At 42.9% G+C, this 13,682-nt stretch overlaps 2 protein-coding genes across 19 annotated transcripts in view; one reads left to right on the top strand and one right to left on the bottom strand.

Moving 5' to 3' along the window:
• The window catches only part of LOC148135381 (uncharacterized), a 293,567-nt gene that overhangs the window by 183,799 nt on the left and 96,086 nt on the right, over positions 1-13,682 (bottom strand). The gene's annotated exons all lie outside the window — the stretch shown is intronic.
• Positions 1-13,682, top strand: part of LOC148135383 (high affinity immunoglobulin epsilon receptor subunit alpha-like) — a 131,694-nt gene that overhangs the window by 98,098 nt on the left and 19,914 nt on the right. For 9 of the 18 annotated variants that reach the window (XR_015755093.1, XM_087984673.1, XM_087984675.1 and 6 more), the window contains exons 3-4: positions 81-162; positions 13,417-13,488. Coding sequence is in view for 12 of the 18 variants with exons in the window: in XM_087984673.1 (XP_087840799.1) it covers positions 81-162; positions 13,417-13,488 (154 nt within the window). In the remaining 6 variants the exon portion in view is untranslated. Of the gene's footprint in view, positions 1-80; positions 163-2,068; positions 8,075-11,866; positions 13,397-13,416; positions 13,489-13,682 lie in introns of those variants that run through there. The other 9 variants (XR_015755092.1, XR_015755096.1, XR_015755095.1 and 6 more) reach the window with 4 other exon arrangements.

Here is a 13,682-nt window from a genome sequence, read left to right as displayed (position 1 = left end):
AAACACAGCCTAATGATGATTAAATTATTTCATTGACTTAATGTTGATTTACAGATGATGTCTCTTCTGTCTTCCTCCAGACAATTACTTGAAGGACCAAGACAGTGTAATATGTCCTCAGTACAAAGCCAAGTGTGTTCAGTTCCTTCTAACAAACAGCAGGTATGTTACTGCTGTCAGACTGAAGAACGTTCTTTTCCATAGTTATAGAGCAGGTTGAATTAGACACACATTGACTCAATTTCCAGAGAGAAATTTTCAAATCAAGAGTCAAATATTATGGAGGAATTACAATTTTTTTCTCTCTCACCATTCTTTATGTACGCTACCCCATTTCGAATAATTTTTATAGTTCACAGCCACAGAGTTATAGAGATGTACAGCACAGAAACAGACCATTCAGTCTGACTCATCCATGCCAATCAGATATCCAAAACGAATCATGTCACATTTGCCAACACTCGTGCTGTTTGCCAGCACTTGGTCCATATCCCTCTAAACCGTTCTTATTCATGTATGCATCCAGATGTCTTTAAAATGTTGGAATTGTTCCAGCCTCCACCACTTCCTCTGGCAGCTCATTCCATACACGCACGACCACCTGCATAAAAAAGTTTCCCCTTAGGTCCTTTTTAAATCTTGCCCCTCTCACCTGAAACCCATGCCCTCTAGTTCTGGACTCCCCCACCCCAGGGAAAATACCTTGTCTATTTAGCCTCTCCATGACCCTCCTGATTTTATAATCTCTATAAGGTCACCCCCTCAGCCTCCAACACTCCAGGGAAAACAGGTCCAGCCTCTTCAGCCTGTCCCTTTCACTCGAACACTCCAACCCTGGTATCAATCTTATAAATCTTTTCTGAATGTTTCAAGTTTCACAACATCCTTCTTATAGGAAGGAGATCAGAATTGCACACAATATTACAATTACTTGTACAGCCTCAATATGACAATTGAACCCCTATACTCTATGCTCGGACCAATAAAGAACAGCATACTAAATGCTTTCTTCATTATCCTATCGACCGGCGACTCCACTTTCAAGGAACAATGAACCTGCACTCCAAGGTCTCTTTGTTCAGCAATACTCCCCAGGACCTTACCGTTAAGTGTATAACTCCTGTGTTGATTTGCCTTTCCGAAATGCTGCACCTCAAATTTATCTGAATTAAATACAATCTGCCACTGCTCAGCCCAGTGGCCCATCTGATCAAGATCCTGTAGTACTCTGAGGGAATCTTCTTTGCTGTCCACTACACCCCCAATTTTGGTGTCATCTGCAAACCTTTTATGTTCACATTCAAATCATTCTTATAAATGATGAAAAGCAGTGTACCCTGCACCGATCCTTGTGGTATACCACAGATCACCGGTGTCCAGTCTGAAATATAACCCTCCACAACCACCCTCTGTCTTCCATGTTCAAGTCAACTCTGTGTCCAAATTGCTAGTTCTCCCCGATTTTTATGTGATCTAACTTTGCTAACCAGTCTGCAATGAGTAAACTTGTTAAACATCTTACTGAAGTCCATATAGATCCCGTCCACCGCTCCACTTTCATCAATCATCGAGTCAAAGAGATGTACAGCACGGAAACAGACCCTTCGGTCCAACTTTCCATGCCAATCAGCTACCCCAACCCAATCTAGTCCCACGTGCCAACACCCAGCCTATATCCCTCCAAACTCTTCCTATTCAGAGCTGAAAAATGTGTTGCTGGAAAAGCGCAGCAGGTCAGGCAGCATCCAAGGAGCTGGAGAATCAACGTTTCGGGCATAAGCCCTTCTTCAGGAATGAGGAAGGTGTGCCAAGCAGGCTAAGATAAAAGGTAGGGAGGAGGAACTTTGGGGTGGGGCGCTGGGAAGGTGATAGGTGGAAGGAGGTTAAGGTGAGGGTGATAGGCCGGAGAGGGGGTGGGGGTGGAGAGGTCGGGAAGAAGATTGCAGGTCAAGAAGACGGTGCTGAGTCCGAGGGTTGGGACTGAGATAAGGTGGGGGAGGGGAAATGAGGAAGCTGGAGAAATCTGCATTCATCCCTAGTGGTGGGAGAGTTCCTAGGCAGAAGATGAGGCGCACTTCCTCCAGGCGTCGTGTTGCCATTCAGATGCTTTTTAAAAGTTGCAATTGTTCTAACCTCCACCACTTCATCTGGCATTTCATTCCAAGCATGTACCACCCTCTGCATGAAAACCTTTCCACTTAGATCTCTTTTATATCTTTTCCATTTTTCCCTAAACCTATTCCCTTTAGTTCTGGACTTCCCCATCCCAGGGAACATAACTTTTCCATGTCACTCTTGATTTTATAAACCTTTGTAAGGTCACTCCTCAGCCTACGATGCTCCAGGGACAACAGCCCCAGCCTATTCAACCTCTCCTACCCTAAATCCTCCAACCCTAACAACATTCTTGTTAATCTTTTCTGAACCCTCTCAAGTTTCACAGCATCTTTCTGATAGGAAGGAGACCAGAACTGTATGCAATATTGCAACAGTGGCCTAACCAATGTCCTGTACAGCCGCAACATGTACTTAAAACTCTGACCAATAAAGAAAAGCATACCAAATGCCTTCTTCACTATCTTATCTACATGCAACTCCACTTTCAGGGAACTATGCACCTGCACTCCAAAGTCTCTTTGTTCAGCAACACTCCCTATTAGCTTAACATTAAGTCCTGCTAAGATTTGCTTTCCCAAAATGCAGCACCTTGCATTTATCTGAATTAAACTCCATCTGCCACTTCTCAGCCATTGGCCCATCTGATCAAGATCCTTTTGTAATCTGAGGTAACCTTCTTCGCTGTCCACGACACTCTAATTTTGATGTCATCTGCAAATTTACTTACTATACTTCCTATGCTCACATCCAAATCATTTATATAAATGACAAAAAGTAGTGGATCCAGCACTCCACTGGTCACAGGCCTCCAGTCTTAAAAACAATCCTCCATTACCACCCTCTGTCTTCTATCTTTGAGTCAGTTCCGTATCCAAATGGCAAGTTCTCCCTGTATTCCATGAGATCTAACTTTGCTAACCAGTCTCCCATGGGGAAATCCTCTTTGTTACTTATTCAAAAATCTCAATTTAATTTGTGTGTCATGGTTTCCCATGCACAAAACCATGTTCACTGTCCCGCATCAGTCCTTGACTGTCGAAATACGTGCAAGTTCTGTCCCTCAGGATTCCCTCCAACATCTTGCCCAACACCGATGGCAGACTCACCAGCCTAAAGTTTCCTGGCTTTTCCTTATCACCTTTCTTAAATAGTAGCACCACGTTAGCCAACCTTTCGTCTTCTGGGACCTCACCTGTGACTATCGATGTTAAAAATATCTCGGCAATGGACACACCAAACATTTCCATAACTTCCCTAAGAGTTCTATGGTATGCCTGATCATGTCCTGGGGATTTATCCACCTTTATGCGTTTCAAGACATCCAGTACTACTTCCTCTGTAATATGGACATCTTTCAAGATATCACCATCTATTTTCCCACATTCTATATCTTCCATGTCCTTCTCCACAGTAAACAGTGATGCAAAATACTCTTTTAGTATCTCCCCCATTTTCTGTGGCTACACACAAGGCCACCTTGCTGATCTTTGAGGGGCCCTAATTTCTCCCTAGTTACCTTTTTTGTCCTTAATAACATCCCTTGGGAATCTCCTTAACCCTACTTTCCAAAGCTATCTCATGTCCCCTTTTTGCCCTCCTGATTTCCCTCTTAAGTATACTCCTTCTGCCTTTTCCTCTTCTAAGGATTCACTCGATCTCTGCTGTCTATACCTGACATAGGTTTTGGTCCAGAGAAAGAAGGAAACATCAATTTCTCCATCATCCAGCATTCCCTACACTTTCCAGACTTGCTGTTCCCCCTAACAGGAACAGACTGTCTCTGGACTCTCGTTATCTCATTTTTGAAGGTTTCCCATTTTCCTGTTGTTCCTTCACCTGCAAACACCTGCTGCCATTCAGCTTTTGAAAGTTCTTGCCTAATATTGTCAAGCCCATAGATATTTTACACCATTTTTTAAGGTGTTTAGACTGAATTGTTATCTGAAATAGATGCACAGGAAAGGCATTAAATCTACATTTAATATGATATTTATAAAGTTAAAATCAAGATGGAAAAGGAAATCAGACTGTAACATCATTTCAAAAACCATATATAACACAGATGTTAAATACAGAGATAGAAGGAAACCAGACAAAACCAATTTCAGGATGAAACAGTGTTATTAAGTTTATTAGTGATTGGGCAGGACAGAGTTAACGCTTTAATGAATAGTTGTTTAATTGTCATGTGACAATGTGAATTCCAAACACCCATTCTCTGCCAAAGCCTGACAAATAAAACTGCAGATGCTAGAGGCTGGAAATAAATGTAGAAATTGCTGGAAAAACTCAGCACGTCTGGCAGCATCCATTGATAGAAAGCAGAGTTAATGTATTGAGGCCAGTGACTGTTATTCGAACTGAGTTTCTCCAGGAATTTCTAATGTTGTTCCTGACAGTGGAAAATAATTACTGCAGACACACACAGCAACTGACTAATTGAGAATTAGTTCAAAATATAAACACTGTAACTGCAGAGCAGGACTAATAGTTATGGAGTTCCATATATACTGCAGCCAACAGGAAATGATCCAATCAAGATGAATATCACTCTCTCATGGAGTCATTGTGGTCTGCAGCAGTCAGAGACATCCAGCTAACAACTCTACTCCCATTCAGACAGCATCCCATTTCCATCAATGTATTATGGTGGCAGAAGAGCTGCCATCCCCACCATTAGCACAGATTCTTTATGACTCCATCTTCACCAAAAATGCTTCTTGTGCCACTGTTTCAAATTAGCTTTCCTGTTCTACAAATAGCCCTGCGTTCCTATAAAGTCTGATATTAAACACAAGAAAACTCTACCATTTTTACAAATACTCAATGCGATCACATAATCATAATTTGAAACAGTGGAGTATGAAAGATTTAGTGAGATAATAGAACACAGAACATGACAGCACAGTATACTATTCCATTTTCATCCATATGTTTATCCAATGACCATTTAAATGCCCATAATGTTGGCGAGTCTACTACAGTTGCAGTCAGGACATTCCACACCTCTACTACTCTGAGATAAAGAAACTACTCTGACATTTGTTTTATATTTATCACCCCTCAATTTCAGGTGCTGTCCTCTCTTGCTAGCCATCACCATCGGAGGAACAAGGCTCTCACTGCCCACACTATCTAACCCTCTGATTATTTTATGTATCTCTATGAAGCCACCTCTCCACCTTCTTCTCTCTAATTAAGCCTCATGTCTCTCAGCCTTTCCTCATAAGACATTCCCTCCAGACCAGGCAACATTCCAGTAAATCACCTCTGAACGCTTTCCAAAGCTTCCACATCCTTCCTGTGATGTGGTGACTAGAAGTGGAAGAAAGTGCAGCCACACCAGAGTTTTGTAGAGCTGCAGCATGACCTCATGGGTCCAATCCCATGACCTCAATCCCTCTCCCAATAAAAGCTAACACATTGTATGCCTTCTTAACAACCCTATCAACCTGGGTGGCAACTTTCAGGGATCTATGTACATGTACACAGAGATCTTTCTGCTCGTCTGCACTGCCAAGAACCTTACCATTAGCCCCGTACTCTTTATTCCTATTGCTCCTTCAAAAGTGAATAATCTCACACTTTTCCACATTAAACTCCATTTGCCACCTCTCAGCCTAGCTCTGCAGCTTATCTATGTCCCCCTATAACCTGCAACATCCTTCAGCACTGTCCACAACTCCACTGACCTTAGTGTCATCTACAAATTTACAAACCGATCCTTCTACACCCTCACCCTAAACAGATCCTTGCGATACACCATGGTAACTGACTCCACGATGAACATTTCCCATCATCCACCATCCTCTGTCTTCTTTCAGCTAGCCAATCTCTGAGCGAAACCGCTAAATCACCCTCAATCCCATGCCTCCATGTTTTGTGCAGTATCCTACCTTTGGGAACCTTAATAAAAACACCTAATCAAACACCTTACTGAAATCCACATACATTGCATCAACTGCTTTACCCTCATCCGCCTGTTTGGTCTCCTTCTTAAAAAACTCAATAAGGTTTGTGAGGCATGACCTACCCTTCACAAAACTATATTGACTATTCCCAAACAACTTGTTCCGATCGAGATGATTATAAACCCTGTCTCTTCTAGCCTTTTCCAACACTTTACCCACAATCAAAGAAAGGCTCACTGATCTACAATTACCAGGGTGATCTCTACTCCCCTTCTTGAACAAGGGGACAATATTTGCTATCTTCCCGTCTTCTGGCACTATTCCTGTACACAATGACGACATAAAGATCAAATTAAAGGCTCTACAATCTCCTCCCTGGCTTCCCAGAGAATCCTAGGATAAATCCCATCTGGCCCAGAGGTTTATCTATTTTCACAAATGTGTAAGTCCTGCCCTAATTTGTGTTATGAAAAAGGAACACCTCACATTTATCTAAATTTAACTCCATCTGCCACTCTTCAGCCTATCTGATCAAGGTCCCGTTGTACTCTGAGACAACTTCCTTCACTGTCCACTTTGCCATCAATTGTGTTGTTGTCTGCAATTTTATAAACTATACCTCTTATATTCACATCCAAATTATTTAAATAAGGAAAAGCAGTGGATGCAGCACTGAGCCTTGTGGCACCCTGCTGATCCCAAGCCTTCTCTCTGAAAAGCAACCCACCACCTTCTGTCTTCTACCTTCCTGCCAATTGTGTGTTCAATGGCTAGCTCTCCCTATATTCCAGGTGATCTAACCTTGCTCAACAGTCTACCATGCAGAACCTTGTCAAACACCTTGCTGAAGTCCAGATAGACAACATCCACCACTCTCTGCCTTTATCAATCTTTTTTTCTCTCCTCCAAAAATTCAATCAAGATATTGAGATACAATTTTCCCCATACAAAACCATGCTGCCTGTCACTGTACCTTGTTGATAGTGGACAGGCTGTGGGGAGTCCAAAGGTGAGTTACTCACTGCAGGCTTCCCAGCCTCTGACCTGCTCTTGTAGCTATTGTGTTTACATGGTGAGTCCAATCCAGCTTCTGGTCAATGGCAACCCTAGGATATTAATCGTGGGAGGATTCAGTGATGATCTTAATATTGAAAGTCAAGGGCCGTTGGTTAGATTCTCTCTTGACAGTCATCCCCACGATGTTGATAATGGGTGATTCAATGATGCTAACACCATTGAGGGGGCGATGATTAGATTTGCTTTTAATGATAGCAACCCAACATCGCCTCCAGAATGTTGATAATGGGGAAAATGAAGGGGATGATGGTTAAGTTATCCCTCAATAGTAACCCCAGCATGTTGATAGTGGGGACTTTAGTGATAATAACACAATAGAACACCAAAGGGAGATAGTTCAATTCTCTCTCAATTGTAAACCTCCCCCTCCCCCACTCCCAATACTGATAGTCTAATGGATTCAGTCATGGTAATATCTTTGAAAGTGAAGGGGTTGGTGAAATTCTCTCTCACTGGTAACCTCTAGATATTGATATTGAGGCGATTCAGAGATGGTAACACCATTGAACGTCAAGGGGTGATGGTTCAATTCTCTCTTATTGGAGATAGTCGTTGCCTGGAATTTGTGAGATGGGAATGTTACTTACCACTCATCAGCCTAAGCCAGCTTTAGTTGTCTGAGAGGTAAGCTACTGCAGCAAGCAAATTTCAGTGCTTCCCCTTGTGGCTGTGTATGTTTTTCTATGGATTAGGTTCCTCAGTGAAGACTGGAGTACCTCTACTAACGATGGAGCCAATGTGGGACAGATTCTTAACGGGCGACCGGATCACTCTTAGCTGCAATGCCGGTCGTGAGCTTCATTCGACAACCTATAACTGGATCGTAAACAAAACTACCAAAGAGTTCAGGGAGAAGACTTACATCATTGAGGCTGCTGGAAAGGAGGATGATGGGGAGTACAGATGCCAATCTTCCACATCGGCACATAAAACACCCTACAGTAACAGCATTCTTGTGAGAGTATCCTGTGAGTCATGTTGCTGTTAGATAAACCAACCTCTTTGTTGGGGTGTGTTTTAATAATTCCCAAAGATAGACAGGGGTGGGAATAGTTGGGATATTGGTCTTCTCGTGGGATAGCACCGGTGCAGCTGTGATGCGCAAAGGTTTATGGGTCTTCACTGAATCGATTGACGGTGCCTTCCAACCCCCACCCCCAAACTTTCTCAGGCATTGCTGCCACATTGTGAGCCACATGCCCTTGGACTGGGCAGCTTGCCCACTCGAAAGTTGGTGGCAATTGGATCTGGAAAGAGAAAGGGAAGAGCTAAGAACAGGCAACGGTCTCCAAGAAGGGCTCTTCTGATGATGGGAAGTGGGTGGGTGGCATGGTTTCGATGACACCATCTCATGTGCAGATCTCACTGAGCCTGGATTGCTGTTACCCAGCGGCTCTCGTAGGAAAGTGGGGGGATTCGTACTCACCCTGTGGATTGTCACCCTGGTCCACTCGATTGCTAATCTGTGATATGACCAGTACATATGATCCCGCCCATTAAGTTCAGATATAGTTCGTTACTAAAGCCGTTAAAAGGGGGAACAGGGGACTGAGTGGGACTAACCCATTGAATGACAGAGCTCTCTAGAAGGGCCGAATGGCCTACCCCTACTCCTATTTTCGATATTTCTATCATCGTCACCCAACTCTTCAGCCTTCTACTTAACTGGCTCCTTCTTTCCATTTTTGTCTTTCAGTGTCATGTTGCATCCACGAGTCTGTTTGTGTGACACGCAGGATTTTGAGGGCATAAGTTTTTTTTATATTCATATATTTATATCTCTGAGAATTTTAAGTTTCTATTTCAAACTGTCCTGACTTGGAGGCTTCACAAATTAAAAAGAGAAACAAGAAGAAAACATCCTGCTGGTGCACTCCCAGAGGGAAAATGATCTGAACTGAAACAATCTCTTGCTAAGAGAAAATCAGCTCCCTTTATCTACCAAATTCCTGGTTATTTCCCAATTTAAATCAAAACAAAGCTCGTGGTTTAATGTAAATACTGTGTCTGTTATGGACTGAAAAGGATCATACTCCATTAAAGCCCGAGCGCTGAAGTTTCTCATCCATTGAATCTTGCCTCTAAACTGCTTCTGTGCTCCCTCAAACCCTGCCCCAATTCCCATTACGTTGTTATAACATGGTGCCAACAAGTATACACACTACTCCAGCTGAGGTCTAACTGGTGTCTTGTACATATACAAAATCACCGCCCTGCTGTCGGACTCTATAACTATATTAATAAAGCCAAAGGCATTGTGTGTTTTATTAACTGCTCTCCCCTTGTCGTTCCACCTTCACTGATTTGTGGACATGTACCCCAGCTCCCTCTGCTCCTACACCCCTCTGTAGAATTGTATCCCCCTACTTTGAATTGTCGTTCAATGCTCTTCCCACCAAAGTGCTGCACCTCACACTTCTCTTTACATTGAATTGCATTTGCCGCCGCTCTACCCATGCCACCAACTTGTCAATGTCCTATTGGATTTCCACACCATTTCTCCTTAGAGTTTATAATTCTCCCAGGTTTTTATGCAATCTGCAAACTTGGAAATGCTCCCCCTGCACAACAAGATCCAGATCATTAATTATACATATCGGGAAAAAGAGCCACTACTTCAACTACAAACCTCCTTCTGGCCCTAAAAGGTGATCGGGTCAGTGGGCTGAGGAGTGGGAGAAGGAGTTTAATTTGGATAAATGTGATGTGTTGCATTCTGGTAAAACAAACAAAGGCAGAGCTTCTACAATTGAAAGGGCCTTAGGTAGTGTAGTTCAACAGAGAGACTTCTGATTCAGGAGCACAATTCTTTCAAGTTTACATTACAGGAAGACAGGATGGTTAAGATTGCATTTAACGTGCTTGCCTTCATTGCTCAGACCTTTGAATATAGGGGATTGGATGTCATGTTGAGGTTGTATAGTATGTTGATGAGGCCTCTTCTGGAGTACTGTGTCCACTTCTGGCTATCCATTTAAAGGAAGGTTATTATTATGGAGAAGGGGGTTCAGAAAAAACTTACCACGATATTGCTGGAAATGGAGGGTTTGAGTTATAAAAAGATGTTGGACAGGCTGGAGTGCACGATGTTGAGGGGTGACCTTATAGAGATTAATAAAATCATGAGGGGATGGTAGGTGTCTTTTGTTCCCTCGCATGGGGGATTTCAAGACCAGTGGGCATATTTTTAAATGAGTGGAGGAAGATTTAAGAAGGACACGAAGAACAATTGATTTTACACAGAGAATGGTTCGAGTGTGGAATGAACTTCCAGAGGAAGTGATGGATATGGGTACAGTTGTAAAGTTTAAAAAACATTTGGCTAAGTACATGAATTTTTTAAAATGCAGCGATATGGTCCAAGTGCAGGCGGATGGGGCTAGTTTAGTTTGGGGTTATGATTGTCATGGACTTGTTAGACCGAAGTGTCTACTTCTGCGTTGTGTGAACCTATGCCTTGAAGACTCAATGACGCTGAGTCTGATGCATTCTTTTAATCCTTTTGTAAACCCCCCCCAGTTGGCAGTTTCTCTTCCACAGTCAATGCAGGGCATTAGGAAATGGTTCCCCTTTCCAAACATTAACAGCACAGAAAGAATAGTTGATCTCAGCAGTATCTGTTCTGTTCATAGCAGACACTAACTGCTATATTAGCAGAGCAGTGACTTGTGACACTTGCGTTCTCAAATTCTTGAGATGTGAGATCAGAATTAGGCTATTCAGCCCATTGCATCTGCTTCAGTGATACATGATATCGCGACCAGTCTGACTATCCACAACTTTACTCTCCCCAGTGACACTCGACTCCTCTTCCCAATTAAAAATTTCAGCCGTGGATACACTCAATGATCCAGCTTCAACAGCTCTGTGCGGTAAAGAATTCCACAGACTCACTACCCACAGACAGAAGGAATTCCTTCTCATCTCCAATTTCACTGGGTGCCCACCACACCCCATTATTCTGAGACGATGCCACTCTGGGCCCAGGCTCTCCCACACAAGGGGAAACAACCTCTTCTGCATCAATGCTGTAAAAGCCTTGAAGAATATTCCATAAGGTCGCCTCCCCTTCTTGTAAACCCCAATGAAGACAGGCACAACTACTCAAGATCACCCTCATTAGACAGTCCCTCCATACCCGGTTCAGCTGAGTAAACCTTCTGTGGGCTGCCTCCAAAGCTGGTCTAACCTTCCTCAGATTTGGGGCCCAACTTGTTCTTTGGATCCTAGCTGTAGTCTGACTAGTGTGTTGGCTGTATAGCTTTAGCAAAACTTCCCACCTTTTATGGCCCATTTCCTTTGAAATAAAAACAATTTGTGTTCCCTGTCACCCACTGAATTTGCATGCTAGCTTTTTTTGTGATTCACAGACAAGGACTCCTCAAATCTCTCTGATCCATAGCTTTCCGCAGTCTTTCTCCATTCAAACAATACCCCGCTCTTGTATCGTTCCTGTCAATGAGATGCACTGCTCCTGAGAATTATAGATGATCTTTTCTGTATTTTGGATGGTGGACTGAAATGGGGAAAAGACACTGCGATAACAAGACTCGGTGTCCCTTTTCGAAATTTGTTTTATAATCAACAGTGAAAGGGTTGATTACACAACTGCTTGCTGAAGCATGAGGGAAAGTCACGTTGGATGATGAGGTGGAGACAGGGGTTGTGTAGAAGTGGAGATTTTGCTGGCAAAGTGTAGCTGTTTGGTATGGTTAGTTCTTATGCCCCGTTATTAACTCAAGTCATTTCTTTCTTGACAGCTCCTGATTCAATTATTGAATCTGAGCCAGAACCTCTGTGGTATGAACAGACACTGAAGTTGCATTGTCAATTTGCATTCCGTGTGCAAGATGAATTCAGTTACACGCTTTATTGGGAAGGCTCTGTTGTGGCTGAGATCCGGACAAGAAATAAAACTGTTTCTTTTGAAAAGGAACGGGTTACGTCTGAGGATACAGGACGGTATCAATGCCAAATGCAGTTTGTTAATCATCCTGATGGCCCTGTATACACTTCAGCTTACAAACATATGGATGTGCGAAGTACGTTTCACTTTAGAATATAAGGGTTAGAAGCAGAACGAGACCAATCAGTCCCTCCAAAACCTGCTTCCGCCATTCCGTACGACTGTGGTTGATCATATCTCAACCCCATATCCACTTCCCCACCCCCGCTCCCTTTAACCCTTCATATTGACTTGAAACGATGGCCAATGATGAACACTTAACGTGCCCCAGATACTCCCAATTCCGATGTCAGACTGACTGGTCTATAATTCCAAATGGATGCTGTCTATATGGACTTTAGTGAGGCCTATGACAAGTTCCTTCATGGCAGGCTAGTCACAAAGCCTTATTGGAATCAAAATTGGCTCACTTCGAGGAAGCAGGGAGTGATGTTTGAAGGTTGATTCTCAGACTGGAGGCCTGTGATGTGTGGTGCACCACAGGATTCGGTGCTGGGACCTTTATTATTTGTCATTTACATAAGTGATCTGGATGTGAATGTACAAGGCATGCTTAATAAGTTGGTGGATGACACAAAATTAGGATATAAATATGGTTGACAGCATGAAAGTTTACCAAACATTATAGAGGAATCTTGATCAGATGGGGAAGTGTGCTGTGGATTGGCAAAGTCAAAAATCCTGTTGTCTCCTCCTCAAAGTTATTCAGTGTTCTGGCGTTCCCCGCACAAACTCTGGGGAGGGAGGATGGGAGAATTTCTACAGATTCACACCTCCCTTGCCCCACTCACTTTCAGAAAAGCCATTCCTCCTTATCTCTGTTTTCAGTCTGCTCAGCCCCTTATCCTGAACTAATGACCTGTCATTTGAGATTATCCCACAGGAGGAAACATCCTCTCTCCATCTTTTTTGTCAACCCCACCTCACCCTTTCACATCTTATATCCCACAATTGGATCTCCTCTCATTTTTCTAAACTACAGAGAGTATATGCCAAAACCGTTTAATCTCTCCACATAAGACAAACTCCTGTAATCGATTGAGTGAATCTCTGCTGAACTGCCTCCAATGCAATTATATCCTTCCTCAAGTAAGTGGACCAAACCACCATGCAGCACTCCAGATGAGGAAACCCTAATGCACTGTGTAGTTGCAGCAACATTTCCCTACTCATTTACACCATTCTTTCAGCAATTGCCAATTGCCTTCCTTATTACCTGCTGTCCTTGCGTGCCAACTTTCTTAGGTTCATGCACAAGGACACCCGGATCCCTCTGCACTGTCTCACTCTGAAGTTTCTCGCCTACTTGAATAATAAGTTGCTTTTCTATTCCTTTAACCACAGTGGTCAACCTCACACCTACCTGCATCAAACGTCAAATATTATCGCCATCACCTAACCTATTTGGTTCCATTTGTAAGTACCTTATTTCTACCTTGTAGCTTATGGTTTCCCAATTATTTTAGTGTCAGCTGCACATTTGCTTAGAGTACCTTTTTATCACTGCACCCAAATCATGAATGCAGATTATAAATAGTTGGAGACAAAGGCTTAACCTTGTGGGCTCCCACTCATTATATCCCACTAAAACAGAAAGAAAAGGTCCATTT

This window comes from Chiloscyllium plagiosum, unplaced genomic scaffold (assembly GCF_037043375.1).
Source record: "Chiloscyllium plagiosum isolate Xiang-an unplaced genomic scaffold, Cpla_swu_hap1 HiC_scaffold_49, whole genome shotgun sequence".
Classification (NCBI taxonomy): Eukaryota; Metazoa; Chordata; class Chondrichthyes; order Orectolobiformes; family Hemiscylliidae; genus Chiloscyllium; species Chiloscyllium plagiosum.
Note: the sequence above shows the minus strand (reverse complement) of the source record. Positions and strands in the feature narration are given on the sequence as shown.